General features: G+C 35.4%; 2 protein-coding genes and 1 pseudogene across 3 annotated transcripts; 2 read left to right on the top strand and 1 right to left on the bottom strand.

Moving 5' to 3' along the window:
• Window positions 1–2,309: 2,309 nt before the first annotated feature.
• LOC117917011 lies at window positions 2,310–3,001 on the top strand (annotated as a pseudogene).
• A 5,432-nt stretch (window positions 3,002–8,433) lies between these two features.
• LOC117915654 (protein TIC110, chloroplastic) lies at window positions 8,434–23,582 on the top strand. Of its 2 annotated transcripts, XM_034831278.1 has the most exons (18): window positions 8,434–9,048; window positions 9,267–9,326; window positions 9,716–9,839; window positions 9,945–10,013; window positions 10,123–10,221; window positions 10,475–10,541; window positions 12,019–12,083; window positions 12,174–12,268; window positions 12,578–12,705; window positions 12,809–12,909; window positions 14,021–14,237; window positions 14,511–14,665; window positions 15,805–15,930; window positions 16,216–17,192; window positions 21,201–21,348; window positions 22,241–22,432; window positions 22,807–22,972; window positions 23,054–23,582. In XM_034831278.1, the coding sequence occupies exons 1-18, from the start codon at window positions 8,546–8,548 to the stop codon at window positions 23,437–23,439; spliced, it is 3,678 nt and encodes a 1,225-aa protein (XP_034687169.1). In that variant the 5' UTR covers window positions 8,434–8,545; the 3' UTR covers window positions 23,440–23,582. The 2 variants fall into 2 exon arrangements, with proteins under 2 accessions (XP_034687169.1, XP_034687168.1); XM_034831277.1 differs by lacking the exons at window positions 21,201–21,348; window positions 22,241–22,432; window positions 22,807–22,972; window positions 23,054–23,582 and adding an exon at window positions 17,305–17,772 and having other exon boundaries at window positions 16,216–17,190.
• On the bottom strand, window positions 23,564–25,387 carry LOC117915655 (cationic peroxidase 1-like). The gene is made up of 3 exons (XM_034831279.1): window positions 25,109–25,387; window positions 24,470–24,664; window positions 23,564–24,375 (listed from the first exon to the last, which is right to left on the bottom strand). Exons 1-3 carry the CDS (start codon window positions 25,370–25,372, stop codon window positions 23,821–23,823), a joined length of 1,014 nt encoding a protein of 337 aa, XP_034687170.1. The 5' UTR covers window positions 25,373–25,387; the 3' UTR covers window positions 23,564–23,820.
• Between the last annotated feature and the right edge of the window lie 1,038 nt (window positions 25,388–26,425).

Below are 26,425 nucleotides of genomic sequence, written 5' to 3'. Positions count from 1 at the left end.
CTTAGCATTCAGAGCCTTGAGCTCATGACCCAAAGTCGTTTTTCTCATTTATGACCCAAAGTCATTCTTAGCATTCAGAGCTCTGAGCTCAAGACCTAGAGTCGTTTTTCTCATTTATGACCTAGAGTCATTCTTAGCATTCAGAACCCTAAGTTCACGACCTAGAGTCGTTCTTGTCATTTATGACCTAGAGTCATTCTTAGCATTCAGAGCCCTGAGCTCACAACCCAAAGTTGTTCTTTTTATTTATGACCCAAACTCATTCATAGCATTTGGAGCCTTGAGCTCATGACCTAGAGCCATTTTCACCCCTTAGGTGTTCAGAGCCACTATTTTCTTTCATGGGTGTTTAGAATTGTAGGCCTTCAAATCTCCCATTAGCATTCAAAGCCATCATATTCCTTCATAGGCGTTTAGAGCCATCTTTTCCAATTTTAGTCGTTCAAAGCCATTCTTTTCATCAGTTTTAAGCATTCAGAGCCACTCATATCTTCCAATTTTAGGCGTTCGGAGCCACTATCTCTCCATAGTTTGGCATTCAAAGCCATCATCATATGTCTTCAGTTTGGAGTTCAAAGTCATGTCTTCAATTTGGCATTTAGAGCCATCATTCTCTTAAGTTTGGCGTTCAGAGTCATTGTGCATACTCATTTAGGCATTTAGAGTCACTGTTTTTCCTTCTTTTGGCTTTTAGAGCCATTTTTCCTTAGCCTTATCATTTAGAGTCATAGCTCTTAACACTCATATTCACTGGCATTGCACATCTTACCTTCACAATTTTACATACGTCCTCATTTTCCTCACCTCATTACTTTGTGCTTATCGCTTGTTCATCATGCTCTTCTAGACTTCCCCTTCCATTGCACATGACATAGTCCTTTGAGTTCACGACACATATTTTAGTCATGTTGTTGGACACCCTACACTTAGTGTTCTCATGTAGTTTACATAGGGAAGTCCCCTTTGGACACATTCTTTCCTGTACTCCAAGGTGGTTCGACCGTTACTCATCTTTGACATTGATCTTCGAGTCACTTTCGGAGACATCTTAAAGGAAGCCTGGATCCATAGCGCAACTTTAGAGGCACTTCGAGAGCTACCATTCTCTTAAGGTTTTAGAGTCATTTTTGTTCCTCTGTTGGTTTGGGAGAGTTTGTGTTCTACTTATGTACCTTTAGGGGTCTTTTTTTTTTTTTTTCGATAGAGTTCACTTCGTTATACTCATTATTCACACTCTCATTTCATTTCGATGTTCACATTCTTTGCACTTGTGAACTCTATAAAAGAGGGCTATATTTGTAAACCCTATTTTATTTATTTTTTTGGTTTTTCCTGTCACCTTTGAGGAGTACCTTGGGAGGACTTGGACAATACTTCATTTTGGAGAAGTGGGGGACAACTTCCATGCTCAGCTGCATAGGACACATGGCCAAGGACACCACCACCTTGCCATAGTGGTGGTTGAGATGAAGACTCTTTTTTTTTTTTTTCTAAATAACTTTAGATGATGAATGAAGAACAATGGAATGGGTGGAAGCTGATAGAGGATGAAAATGATATCTGAAGGATTGACAGAAAAACAGGGGGTCAAAGAATTCAAGAGGATTTTTTTTGGGAGAAAAATCTGGAGAGTGAGTGCTAGGTTTTGGTGGCAGCTAAGGGATTTTAGAAGAAAAAAAAATGTGAGCTGAGATTTGAGGGGGGGTCAAAATGTATCATTTTCTATGAGTGAAATGGTGAGTTGAGAGAAGTGGAGAAGAAACTCACGGGTTCTTGGGTTCCAGAGAAGAAGAACCTCCAACGTCTTCCTTGAAGCAAGTTCTCCATTATGACTTTTTTTATCTTTCATCCACTATTATTGAGATGTGTTGTTGTTGATCTTTGGGTGATTCATGGATTCTTTTTCATAGTTAATGGCTCATTTGTTGCTCGTGTTTGTGTTCAAAAATTGATCCAACTCATTTTTATCTGATTTGTGACATTTAGAAATCCTTTTAATCTACCTATCTTAAAGCCCAGTGACTAAGACATGAAGTGTGGCTTTTGATGGTTCATCTTATTTTCTTCATTTGTGCTCTATTTTTTCTATTTTCTCCATGCTCCTGGTGTTTGTGCATTCTTGGGTATGGGACCGTACACTGGGATGTGAAACCATAGGATGATGATGCTGACAAGAAAGAGCTTAAGGTAGCATGAATCTCTGGACCCCAAGTCAAATTCGTTACAAGACTGCAACTGCTAGTGGTGAGGCTCGGAATGGCGACAAGGAGGCACTTGGCGAGTCCATTCACGAGTAAGGGAGAGCAAAAATGGAGGATGGTGGGTTAGATTCTAAGGGCTAGGAATTCAAGAACGTGGAGGAGATGTAGAGAACTGAAATCGGAGATGGAATAGATCCTCACAAGAAAATCGACTGGTACCGTAAAGGCATTGGCTATTGGGAAGGTGTGGAGGCATCGATGGATGGTGTGTTGGGTGGATACGACCATGTGAATGATGTGGATGTTAAGAGCAATGAAGTTTTCCTTAAAACACTCATTTTTGAGCGGTTCGTTGATCCTGGAAGGATTCAGCATCTGATTGCCCTAGATTGTGGTTTCTGGCATTGGGAAAGCGACTAAGAATCTTCTTATAAGGTATTTTAATGAGGTTGATCTTGTTGAGCCAACATCACATTTCTTAGAGGCTGCCCGTGAAACTTTGGCTTCTAGAAAGCTTATGTTTTCGGACATGCACAAGACAACCAACTTTTATTGTGTTCCACTTCAAGACTCTACTCCAGAAGCAGGGAGATATGGTGTTATATGGATTCAATGGTGTATTGGGCAGCTTGCAGACGACGATTTCATTTCATTCTTTAAGAGAGTAAAGGTTGGATTGAAACCTAGGGGATTTTTTGTCCTGAAAGAGAACATTGCAAGATCTGGGATTTGTGTTGGACAAAGCAAATAGAAGCATTACCCAGTTAGATTTATACTTCAAGGAGCTGGTAGCTCACTAATAACATGAAGCAAAGCACAGTTTAAGCAAATAGAGAATGACAAGTCAATAGTGGCATGGGAATTTTCACAAGTGGTAAGGGCACTTCAAATTTTCTGAATAAATAACACCCTTCAATTCGTGGGTCCAGTTGTGGCAAATGCAAATTGTTGACTTTGGGAAGATGATTAAAAATCAAGATAACCCTCATGGTGAAAAATTATTCTTTATCATCATGTGTCAAAGTTTAATTTCCGTAAATTCTCTTTTAAATGATTCTTAAAATTCCGATTTCTCCAATAATCTTATTTATATTCCAATTTTCAAATTTAATTCAGAAAAACTCCATTTTTAAAATAATTTTCCAAAATTTCAATTTTCAAAATTTAATTTCCAAAACTCCTATTTTCAAATAATTGCCCAAAATTCCAATTCTCAATTAATTTTCAAAACTCCAATTTCTTTCAAATTTAATTTCCAAAACTCCAATTCCTAAATCTAATTTTCAAAACTCCAATTCTCAATTAATTTTGAAAACTCTAAGTTCTTTCAAAGTCAATTTCCAAAACTCCAATTCCTAAATTTAATTTTCAAAACTCCAATTTCTTTTAAATTTAATTTCCAAAACTCCAATTCTTAAATTTAACTTTCAAAACTCCAATTCTCAAATATTTTTCAAAATTCCAATTTTCAAATAAATTTCAAAACTCTAGTTTTCTTTCGAATAGTTTTAATTCCACTCCAATTTTCAAATATTTTTCAATTCTACAACTTTTCATTCTTTATTAGGGTTTTAGGTCACCAAAAATCTTGATTTTAATAAGTCTGTTGTCATCCTCATTTTGGCATGCACTTGTACAAATTTTCTTCGATTTTCAAATGATTTTCTGTTTCTCTTGATTTTAAATAAGCATGAAGACAATTTTCATAATTTCAAAATAATGGAATTTGTGAGATTAATTCATGCAAAATCAATTGGGCTTTGGTGGGGGCCCTACATATGAGTTTTCTATTCTAATTGTCAACTGTTATGCTTAATGAATATTGTTTGATCATTGTCTTGCTCTTTGATATGCATGTGATATATTCTGTGTTCATTATTGTGTACTAACTTTGTTTCATGGTAGCACTTTATTACTTACTAGCAAGGTACGTTCTTACTCTCACTTTGTTTATTTATTTGTTATCATGATTTGCTTTTGATCTATGATCATTTTGGTATTCAGTGATCTCCTAATTAATTGTTATGTTTGCTTCACCTTATTTAGTAGAGACCCATTCTTAAGGGTTTAGAAGGGTGTTACGGTTTTTACCGTACCTTCATAATAAGTAACCTGACCCCCGAACCCAGACTCGGTTTTTCATAGATCTGTTTTTTCCAAATAAGGAGTCATAATTAGAGTTTTCTTTCTTATTTTGTTTTCCCTTAAAAAAAAATGAAACAAAAATAAGTGGCGACTCCAAGTCTTTTAAAAAAAAAAATCATATTTTTCACCAACTAAATAAAAAGCGAGTTTCATCATCGAGTGGAAACGTATTGTTCTAAAATATGGGGTTCACACACCTCAAATCTTGAAGTTTAGGACACTTAAGGTTGGTTAAAAGATATGTTATTTTATCTTTGATCTTAGATGGGTTTCCTTGGAAATGTTTAGAAATGGAGAAAATTATAGTAGCAACTACATCCTCTATGTCTTCTTCTTCTTTGTCTTTGACTATTTCATTTTCTGAAATGGTTCTATAGATTTTTAATCTAGAATTCATATTGTCTTATGTGAGATAACTGTCTCGCCATCCTTTTATTGACCTTTAAATGCAACAATAAGAGTTTGGGTAATAACATGGTTTGACTATTTAAAAGATATGTTATTTTATCTTTGATCTTAGATGGGTTTCCTTGGAAATGTTTAGAAATGGAGAAAATTATAGTAGCAACTACATCCTCTATGTCTTCTTCTTCTTTGTCTTTGACTATTTCATTTTCTGAAATGGTTCTATAGATTTTTAATCTAGAATTCATATTGTCTTATGTGAGATAACTGTCTCGCCATCCTTTTATTGACCTTTAAATGCAACAATAAGAGTTTGGGTAATAACATGGTTTGACTATTTATTGTTTAACTTATAGGTTATGTTGATAGGTTGTGTTGAACATAATCATTTCTTGAAGTTGTGTTAATATGTTATACTCGGTCACACAATCTATGTTCCATTCATAAATGGTTCTATTAATACAAGAAGCTTGATCATACTGATTCATTTCCTCAAATTGCATATCAAGGAAGGTTGATCTTGGGTAAAAAATATTAATCCTAGAGATTGCTTTATTCTAATTTATTTATTTTTTATTAGTTCATCAACTTCAACATAAGAATTATTGTCTTTATTAATAACAATAATTCTCCTCAAATAAGAAAATTGTGGTGTGTCTAAAATAATTAAACTTTCTTTTACCTTTTCACTTATTCTTTTGATTAGATCTTGGTTTGGTATAATATTTTCTTGAAATTTCTTAGATAATTCAAATGACTTGAATAAAGGCTTATCATCGTTTTTAATAAAGGTTGTCTTAATGTGTTTTTAGCTTTGGATGACTTCTTCTATTTTATTGAGTTGATCTCCTAGAGATTTTATATTAATCTCTAATTTTATTTCATACTATATTTAACCAACCAAATATAACCTTAAGGAATTCTGCTCTATTTTCTCTCAAATACGATTGAGGTTACTTTGGTAATGTAATGACACCATTTCTTTAAATTATAATTCTATTTGAGAGAGTTTCTAAAACATTAAAGGCAACATTTCAAATATTACATTAATTGATCTCTTGAGTATCCAAGAGACTCCTAAAAGTGCAATGCTTTGCTGCTAAGAGTGTAAGTAAAGCCGAAAAAACCGATAAACCAATCCAAACCAACCAAAACTGATCATATTGGTTTGACTTTCAAAAATAAAAAGGTCGGTTTGGTTTGAGAATTTTGAAATTTGATTTTGTCGATTGGATTATTGATTTTCTTATCTCCTAATTGATAAAAACATAACCAAACTAATATCCTAAAACTTATATATAATTATTTGATATTTGTTAATTTTTTTATATTAAATTCTATTAAAGTAATGTTAATATATTTTTAACATTAAATCCAAGTTAATTTCAATTAATTTTTTTAAAAAATTAGACTTAGGTCTAATATAAACTCAAATTAATAGGATTTGATATCAAAACAAACACAAATCTACAACTAAATTTAGGATTAAAAAAGGTTAATAAGTTGGGTCAAAACCGATCCACAAAAACAAAATTAAATCGACCTCAAAAAGCTTGGTTTGGTTCGGTTTTTTTCACTCCAACTATGGTTGGTTCGATTTTTATCACATAAAAAATCGATTATATTGGTTCAATTCATTTTTTATCCAAAAACCTATTGAACCGATTTTATTTACACCCCTATTTGCTGCAATGTTTTCGTAGCACATTTTATTATTGCGTTATATTGTATTAGTAAGATAATGTGCTCCAACAAAGTGCACTTCATCGATTTAAGACTAGTGAGTGTACAAGGATGGTCATAGATCAAACTAGATTATTTTTCTTTCCTAGAAACTAACCTTAAGAAAAAAACTCTTTACTCAGTAATATCGATTGAGATTTTACATACTATTTATAAGCCCCAATGCTTGAGGTGCTTACTCCTATTACTTTATTTTCAAAAGAATTTCGATCATGTTTCCATTTTTATTTTTCCTTAAATAGGAATCAATTTGGTAATTTGATTACAATATTTTTGTTTAAATAGAAGGAAAAGTTTGATATTTCCATTCTTGTTTGGATGCATATAGAAATGTAGGAGTGGAATGGGTATTTGTTTAGTTTCAATATTAAGTAACAACATAAATGAGAATGAAAAAAAAAATGATAATAATATCTATACATATAGTTTAAAATAATATTTTATTTTATTTTTTTAAAAAAGTTCTCACAATGTACATAGTTTAAAATAATTTTTTATTTTGATATAAAAAATAATATCTTTGAAACTTTTTTTTGCTAAATGATAAAAACCTATTTGAGCTTGTGATTTAAAAAATATATATATTTTAAAAAAATTAATACCATTTTTAGTTGTTGTTCACGAGAAACAAATTTTAAAAACAAAGTAATCAATTTAATAATTTTTAAAAATGGTATTAACAATTATTTATTTTAGAAACAACTTATCTAAAAAAAGTTTTTATTTTTTTTTAATTTTTAAAAATAACTTGCACCAATAAATCAAAATACTTTCTTATAAGTAAGATTTTATTTCCTTCATAATCATTTTTAATTCAATTCCTATTCTTATTTCAATTACTCAATGGAGGAATGAATAAGAAAAGGGATGAAATATCATTCCCCCTTTACATTCTCACGTATCAAACATGTTTCTTACTATAGTAAGAATGAAAAGAGATCGTATCATCTCTCTACCCCATTCACATTGTTGTATATGTTATTTGTATCTAGGTTAAATCATAATCTTTTTGAAGGCTTATATTAACAATCCTTTTATTGAACACTTTTGATAAAGTATAATCATTCTAATAAGTTTGGAATGATAAAATTTTCAATTTCCTAGAGAAAGGAATGAATACAAGCCCATTGGTGAAATCTAAATAATCGATTTGAAACTTTCTTAGATCAAAAGTTTCAACAACAAACCTTTAAGCTCCACAAACCCCTCAAATGAAAATCAAAGAACCTTTAATTTAAAGCTTAAGTTAATTCTATGATTGAGTTAACCTGTCCTTGGAAATTTTATTTGTAGAAGAATATTTGAGTAGCACCAAGGATAAAAGGTAAGAGATCTCATAAGTGATCCTAATGAATAGCATTTGGTGCATGATGTGCAAAGATGATTTTCATGTTTTTATTAATTATAGGACTAAATGAATTATGCAATTTTGATAGGTACCGAGTTTGGATAAAATTCTCAATCATGAGCACAATAATTTGTAACGTGATATATCCATATTTCTGAGACATCTCAAAGAAGTAAGAAATTCATATTTTTTTCTTTTAACATAACATGTGGAGTAGATATTTATAATATCTCAACTCGAAACATTACATGATTCTATAATAATACAAATCACACTCAGTGAATTCGATTTTTATTAATATAAAATATTTATAACTCAAAAATTGGATCGAGATTTTTAATATTTTTTTTTTTCAAATAAACCAGTAAAATTGATTTTTTTTTTTTTTAAACTAACTTGTTTCGATTTGGTTAATTGTTTTAATTATTCCTAGTTCTCCCATTATTAAGAAAAAGAAAAATTCCAATAAAGTTATTCGTTCCCAAATTCACAAGCAAACATTGCGGCCCATTTTTAGGCCCAAGGAAAGGCCCATTGGTTCTGAGTTTACAATGTTGGTGAAGTAGTTGTTACTTGTCAATACTGTCACACCCTTATTTTATCTTCTCTTTGTGCTCTCTATCCAATCTTCCCCTTCCTCATTTCAGGGTCTGCTTAAACCCTACTCTCTCCACTGCTCCAAACCCTAGATTCTGAAGGAGGTATGAACCCTTCTCTTCTCACAGCTCCTCCTCCTTCTCAACACTCCTCTTCCTTTCTCAATCCCACACCTTTCCGCTTCTCAACAACCTCCCTCACAAGACAACGTCGTTATCGAATCTCACTCATTCGGAGCTCATCCACCCCTCCCGACCCTCTCACCTCGTCACCCCCCTCCGTCACATCCGATGTCTTCGGCGGCCGGAGGGAGCTCTCGGGGATTCAGCCTCTGGTCGACAGCTTGTCGCCGCCTCTCAGGCTAGTTAGCTCCGCTCTCATTGTAGCTGGCGCAATCGCCGCCGGGTACGGCCTGGGGTTTCGGTTCGGGAAATCTCGGAACACCGCATTGGGCGGTGCTGTGGCTTTTGGAGCGGCCGGTGGTGCGGCTGCGTATGCGTTGAACGCTTGCGTTCCGGAGGTTGCCGCGGTGAATTTGCATAATTACGTCGCCGGATGTGATGACCCTGGGGCTGTGAAGAAGGAAGATATTGAAGAAATTGCGAATAAGTGAGTAATCGTGATTGTTGTTTCTTTCATTACCCATATCTGTGCACACATTTCGCATTAGGGAAAGCATAATTCTACTTCAATAAGACCAAGAATGCATTTACAGAGAAATATACATCTTGCAATTTTTAGTTTAGTATGATAGTTCTTTGAATCGACTGTCCAATTTATCGCAGGAAGCCTAAAACCTCATCCATTTCTCAATGCTTAATTTACAGGTATGGTGTTAGTAAACAGGATGAAGCATTTAATGCAGAGCTTTGTGACTTGTATTGCCGGTGAGTACATCTCTAGAGTATAAGGTGTGCATCCTTGTTTTCAATACGCAGACTGCAGTATTCAAGTTCATGGGGTATGGGCGGTGGTTAATTGTGGGAGCAACAAGCATGGGTACATATTTAATATTCAGAAATATCTCAATGGTCAGGCAGCCCTAAGCTAGTTTTCTGTACTCTGAAAATGTAATTTTGTTTCTCCCTTAATTTATTTCCACCTGGGCATTTATATCTGTTAATCTTTTCATTATTATCTAGTGTTGTTGCTTGTCAAATTTCTGTTTACAGTTATCCGAATCAAATTTATGCTGTGTTGATTCTATTGATGAGTTATGCTATGATGTTTCTTGGAATCATCAGAATATAGTTGAGCTTTGCCTATAATTTTTCAGGTTTGTAACTTCTGTCCTTCCTCCTGGGAGTGAAGATCTCAAAGGTGATGAAGTTGACACAATTATCAAATTTAAAAGTTCTCTTGGAATTGATGATCCAGACGCAGCAGCCATGCATATGGAGGTATTCTTTCATTAGTTGTTGTAAGATTAAAATGTTTTTGGTCTTACATGAATCAGGGGTTGATTATATTTTTCTCAAATTCAGTTGTAAATTTTGTTGCTACAGATTGGTAGGCGAATTTTCAGGCAAAGGCTTGAAACTGGGGATCGTGATGGTGACATAGAGCAGCGTCGGGTCAGTTATTTGTAGTTGTATCTCTTGACAGCTTTGATTTTTAATCTACTTATATGATTTCTGAATGGAGATATGGAGCTTGACCATTATTAGTAAGTCTCCAGTGCAGGCATTTCAGAAGCTGGTTTATGTCTCAACTCTTGTGTTTGGTGAAGCATCAAAATTCCTTTTACCTTGGAAACGTGTTTTCAGGGTTACTGATTCTCAGGTATGTAGTCATGAATTGCTTTTTGTGTTTAGTTCAGTTACTAATATTCTGCAATCTCGTTCCTGTATGTTTGATAGATATTTATTAATAGCATTCCTAATTGTTAACAACACCAATCCTGTTCTTCTGTTTTAGATTATTAAAAGTTGATGGTGGTGCATATTTCATATCTTTACATGGATCACGTGGTTTTCCCTCACTAAAAGTCTCTCCAGTTTTTCCTGATGTTAATACTAAACTTTCTGCCTGCCAGGTTGAGGTTGCTGTCCGGGATAATGCACAGCGGTTGTATGCCTTCAAGCTAAAATCAGTTGGCAGAGGTAAATGCACAATGCTTTAACGCCTCAAACAATGATAATGCTCGTCTTAAGTGTGGTATTGTAATTGTAGATTCAATATGAAACAAAATAATGTGTATACCATCACTGTTTTGTGTGATGAGCCTATTTTGTGCATTGTGCACTTGGGACATGGGATTCTTGTTTTCAAGCTACTTTAGGGGCAATGCTGGATGCTACTTGGCCCATTTGAAGTAAGAAGATTGGCTGGGAAGGTCCATACTCTGTTAATCAAGCAGTTGCTAAGACAAAATGTCTAGGATACTTTTAGAGAGATTGATGAGCAAACTTAGAAACTGTTTGGGAGTGATTTTAGAAGGGTTGAAAGCACTTTCCAATGCTTAGAAGCGTGTTTCAAGGCTTGGAAGCACTTTCTTTGCAAAAAATCGAAGCTAACAAAATTTGAAAAATCATTTTCAAGAATATAGAGTCAATTGAAATAATTTTTGGACTAATACTCGGTAGGTGCTCCTTTCAAATTTTATTTTCTTTTCCATGTGATATATATTCTAAAAAACCATCATCAATTTTTTTTTTTTTAAAAATCCAAATTAATTATCCTTAAATTTGTTTCTAATAGAAGTGCTATTCACTAAAGTGCTACTAGCTAAAAGCGCCTTTAGTAGAATCATTCTCAAATGGGTGCTTAGTTCCAAAAGGTAAGTACTAAAATATAGTCAATATTTTCTTCCTATAGGGGGGATATTATTTTGCTGTGGTGGGGGGTTTGGTTTTGTACTGGGTGGGGCACAAGGTTGTCTATGTCAATTAGAATGAAAAATGAAGAAATATAGGATATAAAAGAACAGGAAAAAATAAGGAGGGGATCTAGCAAATATGCTATACAACCATAGACTGTGAAACGAGGAGAGAAAACCTGTAAAGTTGAATGTTTTAAGAGGTAGAAACCTGTAATGTGCAACAATTAATATGATGATAGTTACAAGAAAATATATAACATCTAGTTTGGTCTGGAAATTTTATTAGGAAGGATCTCAAGGATCAGCAAATGCCCCTATTGTTTGTTTTGATGCATCATCTGCAAGAGTGAAATAGTAAATTTTTGAAGGCTTTGAGTCCTTGAAACTGAAGCTGAGGTGTGGTTTTATGCTTTAATTGATAAAGAATAGTTTGCTGTAATTAAAGTTGCTGGTTATGAAGGCTGGAGCAATATTGCTATGCATCAATGATATGTCTTTTTGAAACTGAAGATTGAGCAATTCAGACATTTTTGTGACTACTTAATCTGTAATATGCTGTGATATGGTGGGGTTGCCTACCTTAATAATTATTTTATCCCATTCATCATTTATGAACCAGGAATAATTTGTTAGTGACTTAATTTCTTTGATTGGTGATAATCTTTATTTATTATAATGTTGAAATCCATTCTAAAAGCATATACTAGTCATACTTGATATGCTGCATGAGCACTAATAAAATTGAAATATTTGTTTAGATGTTGATGTGAATCAGCTTGTTAGCCTTAGAGAGGCGCAACTTTCTTGTCTGCTTTCCGATGAGGTACCTCCAAAATTTTTTGCGATAAATAGACTTCTGCATGGTTGACGTCTTATAATTGTTTCTTCACTTGGTAGATTCTGTCTGTGGCAGCTTGCTGAGGATATGTTTAAGGAGCATACAAGAAAACTGGTTGAGGAAAACATTTCAACAGCGCTAAGTATATTAAAGTCTAGGACGAGAGCAGTGTATGATTACTACTCCTTTATTCTAAAGCAACTTATAAGTGTATCCATGTATTGTGGAACCTATCAGATATTCTTTTCTTTGGTGAGAGCAGTTCTATGCATCATTTTAAAAAATTAAAAAAACAGTCTGATTGAATCTTCCTTCAGGGATGTGTATGTGAGAGCATGCATGTTCTCGGACTTACTTTCCGTTGTAAATAATTGACTGTGCATGAGAAGTTTTGATTCATCTCTTGTCTGGGCTTTGTATATTCTTTGTAGTTTGGTAGTTGTAGCATTTGCCCTATCTTATAAAATTAGGTTCTTCAGCAGGGGAGCTACACAAGTTGTGGAAGAGCTTAATAAAGCACTGGCATTTAATAATTTGCTAATCTCATTGAAGAATCATCCAGATGCGGGCCGCTTTGCTTGTGGGGTCGGGCCAATTTCTTTGATGGGTAAGGATGATAGCTAAAAATTTGCCTTTAAGTTCTCATGGTCCTGATGTATTTTTAGCATTCTGAACCTTGTAGCTGTTATCAATTTATATCTTTCACTTAGGTGGTGAGTATGATGGTGACAGAAAGATGGATGATTTGAAGCTCCTATATAGAGCATATGTTGCTGATTCTTTATCAAGTGGTCGTATGGAGGAAAATAAGGTGAGAAACTCTACTTCTAGTCTCTATGTCCTGTGGCAAATGTCCTGGCTTTTTAAACTAAACTTTTAATTCTGATAGATTTTGAAGGGTAGTTCTTGTTATGGCATAATACGTCTCTGACCCAAATCTGTCTGTTGGATAATTCTTCTTTGGAAGTCTCTTTTATTTGAACCATTCTGTGTACCTGTGTAGTGATATGTAGATGATAATACCGAACCAAGTGAACTAAGTAACTGTAGTCTTTATAGTTTTCTTTGGACTTGAGAGAAAAGAAGAGAAACCTTTAGAAGCCCATTTCCCTTTGTTCAATTTGTGAATAAGGGCAAAAGAAGAGAAATTAGTAATTAACTGGCAGAAAATTTTCTCTATGGCCCCACCAAAACTACTACTTCAAAAGTGAGGTCATTTGGAGAAGGGAAATTGGGTTCAACATCTCTGGGACTAGGTACAAGCCCTTTATACAAGATCTTGGATGAAGCCTATCCTTTCTTTCCCCTTGCTTTGTCTCCATTTCCCTTTTCTGTAGGATTCCTCACCATTTACCTTAGGATCTTTCTCTACTTCTGTTCATAGCTGAACAAAATACTCAAAACCTCTCTCTCCATTTTCTCTTCTATTCTCATTTTTAGAGGTTCCAAACCGTTTTAATCTGCCTTCATTTCTTGTTAAGACATCTTTATCACTTGGATGTGCAGTGTGGGTGTGAACTACTATGCCTAAAAGGTAACTAGTACTAGGATTTTCTTATTTGATGTTAGAAAGGCCTTAGCACCTCACACCATCAAAATGGATCCCTAGGCTCATCTATGTTTTTGTCTTTGTTTAGAGCTTAGTTGCTTCCAGTTTGTTCTATTATCCCTAGGCTCATCTATGAGTTGCTTTTGGTAAAATGAAAGAACTTTAATAAAAGCTGCTAGACACCTTAGGGCTTCTCACCCTTCTGGGAACTTCAATTCCCAGGCCTCAAACTGGAAGTCGCATGGGAAGGGGCCCTCTGTGACGGTGTTATTGGCCAAACGGTTGTTTGTGGCTGGCTTTGTTAATGTGTTTGATAATTGTTTATGTTTTATGTGACCCTTCTTTTATTTATTTATTTATTGTTGTTTTGTAGCTTGCTGCATTGAATCAATTGAAGAATATATTTGGTTTAGGTAAACGAGAAACAGAAGGCATTATGCTTGATGTTACCTCAAAGGCATATCGTAAGCGACTTGCACAGTCTGTGTCTGGTGGTGATTTAGAAGCTGCAGATAGCAAAGCTGCCTTCCTCCAAAATCTTTGTGATGAGTTGCACTTTGATCCAAAGAAGGCCAGTGAGATCCATGAAGGTATTATAGGAGCGAAAATTTTATGATGCGCTGACACCACAATCAGCATATGCTGTTTTACATGTCACATGCGCTAATACTAGTATAAGGTGTAACACTTGTCATACTCTACTGGTACTAGTAGAGTGCAACATGTTTTACAAGATGCTGGAGGGAAAAGAAAAAAAACTAAATGAAAAATTCTATGCCCTGTTTCTTAATGTTGTTTGTCCCAATTGTACCTTTCTTATGTGCCATAAAAGTGTCTGATGTGCTCCATTTTTTTTTCCAAAGAAATTTATCGGCAAAAGCTCCAGCAATGTGTAGCTGATGGAGAGCTGAATGAGGAGGATGTTGCCATTTTGTTGCGGTTACGAGTCATGCTCTGTGTTCCTCAGCAAACTGTTGAAGCAGCTCATGCTGATATTTGTGGCAGCTTGTTTGAAAAGGTAATAATTTTTTCTTTAGTTCTTTTGTTTGTTATATAAGATTCCTGCTTGTCATTGTGCTGAAATGCTTTTTGTCTGGACCATCTCCTCTGTTGGTTTGCCTTCTATGGTTTTAGTTCAAAAGAGGAATCTATGGGTTTATGTATTGAATGATATAGCTCCATCTCATCTGAAGACCCTGTTAAAAAAATCAGTATAGCCCCGTCTCACTTTTAGTACTATCACATGCTTTTCAATTTGTTGTTGTTAATGAAGAAATGGGATTTTTTGTGGTCTCACAATTTGGCATTGGCCAGCAGCTCAATAATTCCCACACAGATTGCTCATGAAGCAGTAATTGCCACTTTGAACAATATATGAGTATAATCTGCAGTGTTGAGATGATATCGTGAACAGTTTGCCCTTGCAACCTTGCTAGATCCAATAAGGTGGTAATAGCTTGAGTCTGATCAAAGGTCTGGCCTATAGTTTGAATACTGTGGCCTATAGTTTGAGTCGTGAAAAGGTCTGGCCTATAGTTTGAATACTGTGGTTTGTCAGTATGGTTGCCGGTTGGCAGAAAGGCAAAGTGAACATTTTATTTCTGTGGATGTATCCAGTATGTTGTTGATATGGCTGAGCACATTGAATGCAACAATTAGCTATTGCTATTGTTTCTTGATGGCATGTTAGACCAATGTTTTGAAAGTTATGACAGGCCAATTGTTTTAGGAAACACTCTGATTAGTCATTGTGGATAAAAATTGTTCAGTTTGGATAGGAGTGGATTCACTTGGAATTGGATGGTGTAAGAAATAATTAGGGTCAAGATTATTTGATTGTGCTCTAGATAGGCTATGAAATAAGGTTTAGAAAAGTTTATTAATTCATGGTTTCATCCATATTCCTAAAGTTTTGGAATTCCAAAGCATTCTTCCTAAGGGAGTTAGTTTCTCTAGTTTAACTGTTGTAGAACCTTTTGATATGTAGCTTTACTTGAAGACCTGTTGATTTCTTATTGCGGTGTTTCTGTGTTCAATTTTAACATAGTAGAAATTGCCGTTCTTATTTTCTTTGTTAGCAATCACTGATTATTCCTGCTAGTCTATTGCCTAGAGGATTGTTGAACTAAAGTAACTTATTTTTGTTGTCTTTTCCAGGTTGTGAAGGATGCAATTGCTTCTGGTATTGATGGATATGATGATGATGTTAAGAAATCTGTGAGAAAAGCTGCTCATGGCTTACGCTTAACAAGGGAGGCTGCCATGTCTATTGCTAGTACAGCAGTAAGTATCCAATCTGATTGCTTTCTGTCTTTCCCCTTTTCCCCCTGTTTTTGTTCTTTTGTGGGAAATTGGCATTTGTTTGTTAATCCTTTTCTTTGGAGAGGAAGGGATGAGAGAGGGATCTGAGTTTGGGGGGGAGACAGAGAAGAGGGAGGGGGATGGAGGTGATGGTGTGCTATGGCACAACTAAATAGCATGCCATCCATCACATCAAAAAAATTTTAAGCAACATATTGTTGAACTACTATAATCTGTAGCTTTAGTTAACTACTATTATCTGTGCAGGTCCGGAAAATTTTCATTAACTATGTAAAACGATCACGAGCTGCTGGGAACCGTATTGAAGCCGCCAAAGAACTTAAGAAGATGATAGCATTCAACTCCTTGGTTGTGACTGAATTAGTAGCAGATATAAAAGGAGAATCATCTGATGCTGCATCTGAAGAGCCTATTAAGGAGGAAGAGGTACAAATCGAAGAGGATGATGACTGGGATTCCCTTGAGACACTCAGAAAAATAAAACCCAGAGAGAAACTTACTGCAAAGTTGGGGAGACGAGGAGGGCAAACAGAGATAACTCTTAAAGATGACCTCCCAGAAAGAGAAAGGACTGACCTTTATAAGACATACTTACTGTTCTGTCTGACTGGGGAAGTGACCAAGATTCCGTTTGGGGCACAAATCACCACAAAGAAAGATGATTCAGAGTATCTTCTGCTGAACCAGCTTGGTGGAATCCTAGGTTTGACTGATAAGGAGATTGTGGAAGTTCATCGGAGCTTAGCAGAGCAGGCTTTCAGACAACAAGCTGAGGTGATTTTAGCTGATGGGCAATTGACCAAAGCTAGGATCGAGCAGCTCAATGAGGTGCAGAAGCAAGTTGGACTGCCACCACAGTATGCACAAAAGGTTATAAAGAATATCACAACTACAAAAATGGCAGCTGCCATTGAAACTGCTGTCAGTCAGGGAAGGCTCAACATAAAGCAGATACGAGAACTCAAGGAAGCAAGTGTTGATTTAGATAGCATGTTATCTGAGAGCTTACGAGAGAACGTCTTCAAAAAAACTGTTGATGAAATGTTCTCATCAGGCACCGGAGAATTTGATGGGGAGGAAGTCTATGAGAAGATCCCTTTAGATCTCAACATTAATGCTGAAAAGGCAAAAGGGGTTGTTCATGAGCTTGCACGAACTAGGTTATCAAACTCCCTGATTCAGGCTGTGTCCTTGCTCAGGCAGAGAAACAGTTCAGGGGTGGTATGGTTTTCACAACTTGGTTTCTTGTGACTTCAATTAGATGACTCCTTAAATATACTGTCAATAGATTTTGAATGCATAGCTAGATCTCATACATGTTTCTGCTGTCTTCAGGTTTCCTCTCTTAATGACTTGCTAGCTTGTGACAAAGCTGTACCCTCTGAACCGTTATCGTGGGAGGTTACAGAAGAGTTGGCTGATCTTTTTGCTATATACATGAAGAGTGACCCAGCTCCTGAAAAACTGTCCCGCTTGCAGTACCTGCTGGGCATAAGCGATTCAACTGCAGCTACGTTGCGAGAGATGGGAGACAGAGTACTGCAAATCGGAACAGAGGAAGAGTTTGTATTTTAGATTCTGTAATGAGATGCAACGTTCTAAGCACATGGCTCATTTTTGTTTCCCCTTTTTTGGTCGGTCCCTTTTCTTCAGAAACGAGAAACAATAGGGTGATTAGTAGTGACAATTTGCCAATGCAGTCTGGGATTCCAAATAGGCATGAAGGTATCAATAGATGTTTAATACCAATTATCGTGTGCGAATATTCTTAAAAATAAATAAAATTCTCAATGCTTGATATCCTGGGCCATTGTTTTGTTTTTAGAAATTTGAAGTTAAGTTATATGACTTCTATCCTTATGTTAAAGAGCCCACCTCTGCAATGTCTTAAAACCACCAAAGCTAGATGAAGCACTCATGGTTGAGTGGCCAGTTGTTGGAAGGGCTGGCTTTGAGTGGCAACAGAGTTTGGGGCCAAAATGGCCTCAGTAGGCAAAAAATTATCCTCAGTGGGCACCTTTTCTAACTTACTACCAAACTAGCCGGAGCCATGTAATTTATTGTCTTTTGGTTTTAAATAGGCTGAAACTGCATTTTCAAAGTACAACTTCTAATCTTTATCAAAGCTGCATTGTCAAAATGCTAGACTTTTGATTTTATACTACAAGGCATTTCAAACAAGGAGACCTAGGTTAAAAAAGGATAATAATAATTTACATGACTCCTCGGTGACATCAAGAGGGTCGGTTTAATACAAAGTTTGAAGAAATGCATGGGTATTGGGCAGGATGAATTTTGGCCCTCAAACAACAGCACGCACCCCTAAAACTATCCTAGAAACCTCAGAGCTATTGAGTCTTCTCTCTACCATCCCCATAGTCACTTCGGACCCCTTGACTTAAACTCCGGTTTGGGTGAGCTTCTCAAATGCTAATAATAGCCTTGGAAAACCATGGTCCACACCCTTTGAACTTGATTTTTCCGTGATTTGACAAGTCCTCAACACAAGATGCCAAAATCTAATTTATCCTTATTTTTAATAAAAAGCATATTTAAATTCAAATTCCAAATATAAAATGCGAGGGTATCGCAGTAGTAATTGTTTCTGCTTCTTCAACACCAAGCAATACCCTATCCGAAACAAAGTCTTAAAAAAACTGAGGACTGTATCAAGTCACCACATCTTTGTTTGTAGCAAGTTTGAAAAATTTGTAAGGGAAGCTGCATGCCTTGAAGCCCAATAGTCGTGGCAACCTCCGGTGGGGAATCCACGGCCTTGACTGTTGGGAACAACCCAAAGATACCGAGTTGGTGAACTTGTTGACCAAATTATTACAAAGATAAATCACGCTCATTACCCATGTTGGTTGGGCCTTATACGAGGGAGTACCCTATCTCATTAGCCTAGATTTTTTATAGTGTATATGATTTCGCAAAAGCTCATTGATGTGAGCATCGGTAATGCATAGAAAATCCATGGTCAGTAGCAGCATTATTCTTAGCTCTGGTTATACTTTTAAGAATGCTGCTGACATGGGTGTTTGGAATTTTAGGTAGACAAGAAGCTTTAGCTTTGAATCTTGTGTTGCTAGCACTGGTTAGGAGAAGTAACATCATATGATAAATATACATGTTCTGAGTTGGGTGTCTATTTGGCAATATTTTAAAAATTAATTTTTAAGAATAATTTTGAAAAATAATTCTTAGTTATTTTCAAGAACAAAATTTTATCAAAAACTCAAATATGAAAAACTATTTTTTGGGTATACAGAAGTTTTCAATCTATTATTAATATTTTCAATTATTTTTTCATGACATTCTATAAAAAATACTTCAAATTTATTTAAAAAAATTAATTATTCTTACAGAATAAATCCTCGAAAAACAGTTTTCCATTAAAAATCTATAAACTTATTTTTTAAGTCAAGAAAATAATTTTTATTTTAAAGAAGAGAAAATTATTTAAAAAAATATTTTCACATAGACTACAATTTGGAGAGGAACTTCAAATGGATAAAAAAAACACAAGTATTAAAACTCATGTAAGCAAGCATGCTAATATGAAAGTTTTGGACTTTGTTTCCACTTTGAAAAGTTGGGTTGACAAAGAAGTTTCTAAAGTTAGGGGATTTTGCAAAGGTAGCTCCAAAAACTAAAGTTTAATGCAAAACCCCATTATTAGGACAAAAATAATTGAAAACCCATTGAACTTCGGCTGACTAATCAACCAGATTCCTCACCAAAAGATATGTTCACACACTAAACAACCACCATTCAAAGTAATTGTCAAAATCACCAAAATGTCAAAAGCCCATTTCCACTATGAGATGGTGCCTGCCTCTTTTTTTCTTCTTCTTTATCCTTTTCCCTCTCATAAGCCAACCAGAGGCTATCAGAGATTAGTGTAATGATGAAGTTGGGACATGGCCAACACCATAAAACACAAGTCTAATTAATTTCCAAAGTTCATTGTCATATACATTTCTAAGTTTTGTTTTTTCTTAGTTAAACATTAACTCTTTTAAAATAATTCTCAAAATTCTAAGTAGCTTAAACTATCAACCCTTTTTCATTACGATAAATTCTTTTAAGTTCTTGGACTGCTTGGATGAACCAGACAATGGTTTGTTTAAAGTTTAAGCATTGGTGCATTGCTCTATACCCCAAATTTAGAAGAGCTTTCAAACACTAGAAGCAATATTTTAGAGTAGAAACATAATTGTTTCTAGGTGTTGGATAGGTTCCACATCTTCTTGCATGATCTTACCTATATTTTGAAAACTCAAAAGAGATTTGTGCTTAATTTTTCTTAAATAATATAACATGTGAAGTAGAATTTTATTAACTTAAAAATACTAAAAATATAAAATATGAAGATTAAATTACAACCATTTCATATAGAATAAGAGTACGTTTGGGAGTAATTCTAAAAAATATTTCTAACATTTTTAATACTTAAATGATAAAATTTTTTTAGTATTAAAAACATTAAAAACGCTTTTTAAAATCATTATCAAACGAGTTCTAAGTCTTGCTGAAAAGGTTACCAAAAATAATGAAAATTTTTAATTAGAATTATTATCCTTCATTTTGAACATATATATATATATATATATATATGTTCATTGTTGAATGGCAATGTATATATGTTCATTGTTGGATTGAACTTGACCCATTCAAGCAGAATGTAAATGATGTAATGCTGATGAGGCCATTCTTCATGGATAATGTTATTCATTTGCCTTGTGCTCAATATTGTCAATGTAAGGGATTCACTAGTAGTTAGGTTAAAAATACATATTTCTTAATCTATGCTAGTGCCTCGTACGTATTCTCCACTATGGACATGAATATTAATGATATAACCCCACTACGAAAGTGGTGAGAAAACTGCTAATAATACTAAGAAAGAATAAGGGTTTTTGAACTTTTGCTCTACACATTCAACACTTTCTTTTTTTTTTTGAAATCTTTGTGAAGAGTTTTGACTAGTACCAGTAATAAAAGGCCATTGAGTTACTCCTTTCTCTCTATAAATAGCTACGTATATCCATGAGCTTCACACACTGAGCTTTGCCATACACAAAACCCCTAGCTAGCTCTTCTTCTTGGTTTCTTCTTAATTTCTCATCTTTGGTCTAGATAAACCCTAATAGGATAATGGGGTTTTCCACACCATGTCATCATATTTTATCCTACATGTTTCTTGCTTTTATACCCATTGGCATGGCCTCTTCGGGACTGTCCTCTACTTTCTATTCAGCCACATGCCCTAAAGCCCTCTCCACCATTAGAACTGCAGTCAATACTGCAGTGGCCAACGAAAACCGCATGGGGGCTTCTTTGCTTCGTCTCCATTTCCACGATTGCTTTATTAATGCAAGTTTTCTCTCTCTTCTCTTCCGTTATAATTTTTTTCTTTGTCCTTGTGGTATATCCTCTTCCATTATAATTTTTTTTCCTTGTCATTTTGGTATATATATTATGACAATGGAAAAAAAGTTTTTGACACTGTATAAGTATAAGTTCTTTTTAACCATATAAATATGTTTTAAAGTTGAAGTTCTTATAAATGGTATTAAAATCGATTCTCAACCTTAGTTGAGGGTTTGTTTGACCCTATGAAATATGTCTATCTGTTTAATTTCACAATGTCATGAGATACTATGAAAATGTCGTGTTTATATGTCTTATATGAGATACATGAGAAAGTTTATAATTTTATATAAATATAAATTCTTCTTAATTGTATACATATATTTTAAAGCTTTGAGGATCCTTTGAGCTTAACAGATTATTATATATTTACACATATCATATTTTATTCATTGTTAACCTATTTTGTAGGATTATTTAACTTAAGTGTCCACCTTTTCGTCTATTTATTTTTCATTCATTAAAATGTTTGTAGTTTTTATATGCATACGTACCGTGAATTTTATGTAATTTTGCTAATGATATCATATTTGTATGCATGATCAATATTAGTTTAACTCACTATTCTTAAGATTAGTTACTTAGTATAATATCAAGATTGAAGTACTTTGTAAAAGATTAGGAGTTGAAATTAAGGTTATTGTTCATTTATTTTCATCTATTCACCCACGAGAGAGAAGGTTGTCTCGGAGCATGGGGCACGGTGCCAGGACTATTAATTTAAGCATGCAGGAATATATGATCAAATTAATGGTTCAACGAATTTTTACATGAAATTAACTTATTATGGTTGATTATTATTTTAATGGCATAATGGTTTGTTTGGATGCAACAGGGATGCGATGGATCAATTTTATTAGACGACACAGCAAATTTTACAGGAGAGAAGACAGCAGGGCCAAACGCAGACTCGGTGAGGGGGTTTGAGGTGATAGACGATATCAAATCTCGAGTGGAGAGTGTTTGCCCTGGAGTTGTTTCTTGTGCTGACATCCTTGCTGTTGCTGCTCGAGATTCTGTTGTTGCTGTAAGCATAATTTTATCTCAATAAACATTTTCAAGATTTTATTTTCAAGAGATACAAAAAGTAAAAAAGTGTGTTTAAATTGACCAAAGGAAACAAATCCTACTCGGCCACCATAATTTGACCCTTGAATGAAAGAGGTGGTGGTCAAATTTGTCACGTAGGATTGCAGACGAAACACCTTGCATTCTCCATAAAGCAATCATCTGTTATTTCTTGGTAAATTCAACACATTACCCATTAATTAATTGGAGTTGACTTTAGGTGGATCTTTAAAAATTGATTGATTTGGGCTAATTTGGTTTGTCTATTCAATTGGTTCTTTGCATATCTACATCTACCTCTTATCAACTTGATCAATATTTATTTTTCTGCAGTTGGGAGGACCTACATGGACAGTTCAGCTAGGAAGAAGAGACTCCACCACAGCCAGTATCAGTGACGCCGAGACCGACATCCCATCTCCGGCACTGGATCTTGATGACCTCATATCTGCATTTTCCGATAAAGGATTCAGTGCCGAAGAGATGGTGGCTCTCTCTGGTATGTTATCGACGTTGTCACAAAGTTTTTTCAGTTCAAAACAGTATATGCTAACCCTGTGGGCTTTTCTTGAATGTGTAGGATCTCACACTATAGGCCAATCCAGGTGCCTGGTGTTCAGGGACAGGATATACAATGACGACAACATCGATTCTTCTTTTGCAGAATCATTGAAATCCAACTGTCCAGACACAGATGGTGATGACAACCTATCTGCTCTTGATGATACAAGCCCAGTTATTTTCGATAATGGTTATTTCAAGAATCTGGTGGACAACAAGGGCCTACTCCATTCAGACCAAGCGCTCTTCAATGATGGTTCGACGGATTCTCAGGTCTCATCTTATGCCTCCAGCGCTACTAGCTTCTATAAGGATTTCGCAGCTGCCATGGTGAAAATGGGTAATATTAGCCCGCTTACAGGAACTAAAGGCCAGATTCGTGTGAATTGCAGGAAGATAAACTGAGCCATGGCCCTCTGTGATATCTATTTCAGCAACCCTGCAAGTTTAGTTTACGTTTTCTGTATGCTCTCATTGATAATAATTGGCTAAACATGCCATGTTTGTGTGTAAAACAAGTACTAATATATGGACAAGTGGTTTTCTCATTTCTTTCACCGAACAATACAATAAGGTAGTACATAACAAAGTTGTGAATCCATGAAATGGATATCACAGAAGACAACATGATTTTGACATGGACTTGGGCCCTTGGGGAGAGTGAGGAGAAGAGAAGAAATAAGCTGAAGTTACACTCTGGGAAACTGAAGGAGATGGAGATTTACACAAACAATTCTCCAGGTTATTTGTTGTATTACCCACATGATAATGATAATGTAGTCCTAGTTAATTGATTTTCCGGCAATTCATCCTGATCTCTCCGTCAGATCCAGTGAGAGGCTTCATGTTGCCCATTTTGATCATGGAAACACCGAAGTCTGCAAAGAAGGCTCCTGGGTTGTTGCTGTAGTATTGCACTAGACCATCGCTAGCACTGCCAACACCCTTGAAGAGCTCCTGATCAGAATGGAGGAGACCCTTTAGTTTCAGCAAGTCTTTGAAGTACTCTGTGTCGAAGTTTGCTGTTGTAGCATCTAGAGTTGCTGTGTTGTCATCTCCTCCCTCTTTAGGGCATATCCCACGCAAGGAGGCAGCAAACTTGGGTTTTATGTTGGTCTCGTTGTAGATCCTGTCCCTGAAATTGGTGCAACGGGTAAGGCCAATGGTGTGGCCGCCTGAGAGCAGAACAAGGTCATTTAGATCTAGCCCATGATTTTGAAAGTTCGAGAGAAGCGCTGGGAAGTCAAAAATTGGACGTGGGAGATTGCTGTTTGCATCGTTAAGACTTGCTGTTCTTGCATCTCTTCTGCCCAATAATACTTGGTATGATGGACCTCCCAACTATAACACAAACACAATTGATACTGTTTTGTTAAGTTTAGATTAAGGCAAGGAACCAATAACTGGACAAATGAAAGAATTATAAGGCACTCACAATGGCAACAGAGTCGCGAGCTGCAACAGCTAGGATATCTGCACATGACACCACATTGCCACAGCAAGCTGAGTTAACGGCTTCTTTGATTTCATCTATCACTTCAAAACCCCTAAGGGAATTGAGATTGGGCCCGGCTGTCTTCTCACCAATGAAGTTGGGGGTGTCGTCTAGCAGAACTGATGCATCACAACCCTGCCAGTGCAACCATAAACACATATATACCAAGAAAGTCAGAATACCATTGCAATGGTGATCTACAATTAGTATACCTAATTAGTTTCTTATTATCTCTTCTTACCTAAATCTCGTTTGAAATTTGTCACACATGAGCCTACGCATTCACTGCATAATCTATGTCACTACTAACGTTTTTCTATAATGTAAGCCAAAAATCATGTAGAGAGATTGATACTATCTCTAAATGAATTTTCCGTATTGCTTCTCTGATTCACTTGTAACATTTAAAAAATAAATAAAATTGAATGTATTCACAGATTATATTTAGTTGGAAAAGCAATTTGGAGAATCATTTATATTGGGTTGAAAAGACAACCATTAAAGACCCCCATGACATCAATCAGATAGAAAAATGTGAAAAACCAGTATCAAGAAGAATAAACCCATCACTAAACTTACATTCACAAAACAGTCATGGAAGTGCACTCGAAGCAGTGATGCTCCAAGGCGTGGCTCATGATAGATTGCCTTTTTGAGAATTGATCTAATGGTGGGCAATGCCTGCGGGCACAACTTGTCATAAAAATCAGGAGAGAGTTGTGCAGATATAGGGATCACAATAGCGGCAGCTACCACAAAGCACATGAAGAAAGACCGAAAGGCAGACATGGCTATCAGCTCAGGTTTCTCCCAAATTGCAGTACAGAACAGACCAAAGGGCATATGTTTATATAGAGTGAAAATTATATGACCAATTCCCTGGTTTCTATCAAATTGGATGTTATTTTAATTAACATCATCCAATTGATTAATGCAAAGAAAGTTCACCTTTACAAGTATAGAACAAGTGGGATTTTCCAATTGAAAACATTGAAATGTTTGGTTTCAGGTTACAATCTAATGATCTTGGACTTGCTCAACCTTACTATAAGATACTTCTAAGAGGAGTTCAGTTCTTAGGAAAACATTAACATGTGCATGGATCAAATACTAAGTCAATCTTCAATGAGGATCCAAGCAAAATCAATGTTAAACATGACTGCCTGAAGCATATGCTCATATAACGTATGCCATTGCAATAGTACTTGCTTTTCACACTGATGCTTGCGCCTTGGACGGCGTTGATGATATTAAATATAATAGGAAAAGAAAATTTGAACCTCCAAAATTAAAAATGGCAGATCTGACTGGTCAAAGCCTTGGAGGGGAAGATATGATGGGAAACAAAAATGGTTTTAGTTATTTTGGTGATGGTTTGAAGAATAAAGGTTACCTAATCAACTGTCATACTCTTATCCTCTGATTTGAACAGTTCAGACTTCAGCTCTGATAGGAGGGGTTATTTATTCTAATTACTATTATTCTATCACCAACCCAGCTTCTTGAACTGCTTTTCTATTTGGAGGTCAACTCATTGATGGATCATGTTTAATGCAACATATAAAAGTTGACAAAATCAGAGAACTTCCAAGAAATTACAGAGACTTTGCATTTACCCTTCCTCTTACACCGAGTCATTTCTACCATTATCCAAATACAATTTAGAAGCAGCAAATGTGAGTGTCTACTCTCATGTGTGTGTGTGTGATACAAAGTAGCTGAATCTGAAACACCTAGCACACCCTTAAATCAGATGAGCCTATATGCAATTAATCCAAAACCTTAGCACACAAAACACTGGCACTCAATGCCCAACAGATAACAAAGAATACAACTTAGATTCTTCTGTATGCCGAGGATATGAGATAATATTGATACAATGTCAGCAATCTTTCA

The sequence above is a fragment of the Vitis riparia genome, chromosome 6, assembly GCF_004353265.1.
Source record: "Vitis riparia cultivar Riparia Gloire de Montpellier isolate 1030 chromosome 6, EGFV_Vit.rip_1.0, whole genome shotgun sequence".
NCBI classification, from domain to species: Eukaryota; Viridiplantae; Streptophyta; class Magnoliopsida; order Vitales; family Vitaceae; genus Vitis; species Vitis riparia.
Note: the sequence above shows the minus strand (reverse complement) of the source record. Positions and strands in the feature narration are given on the sequence as shown.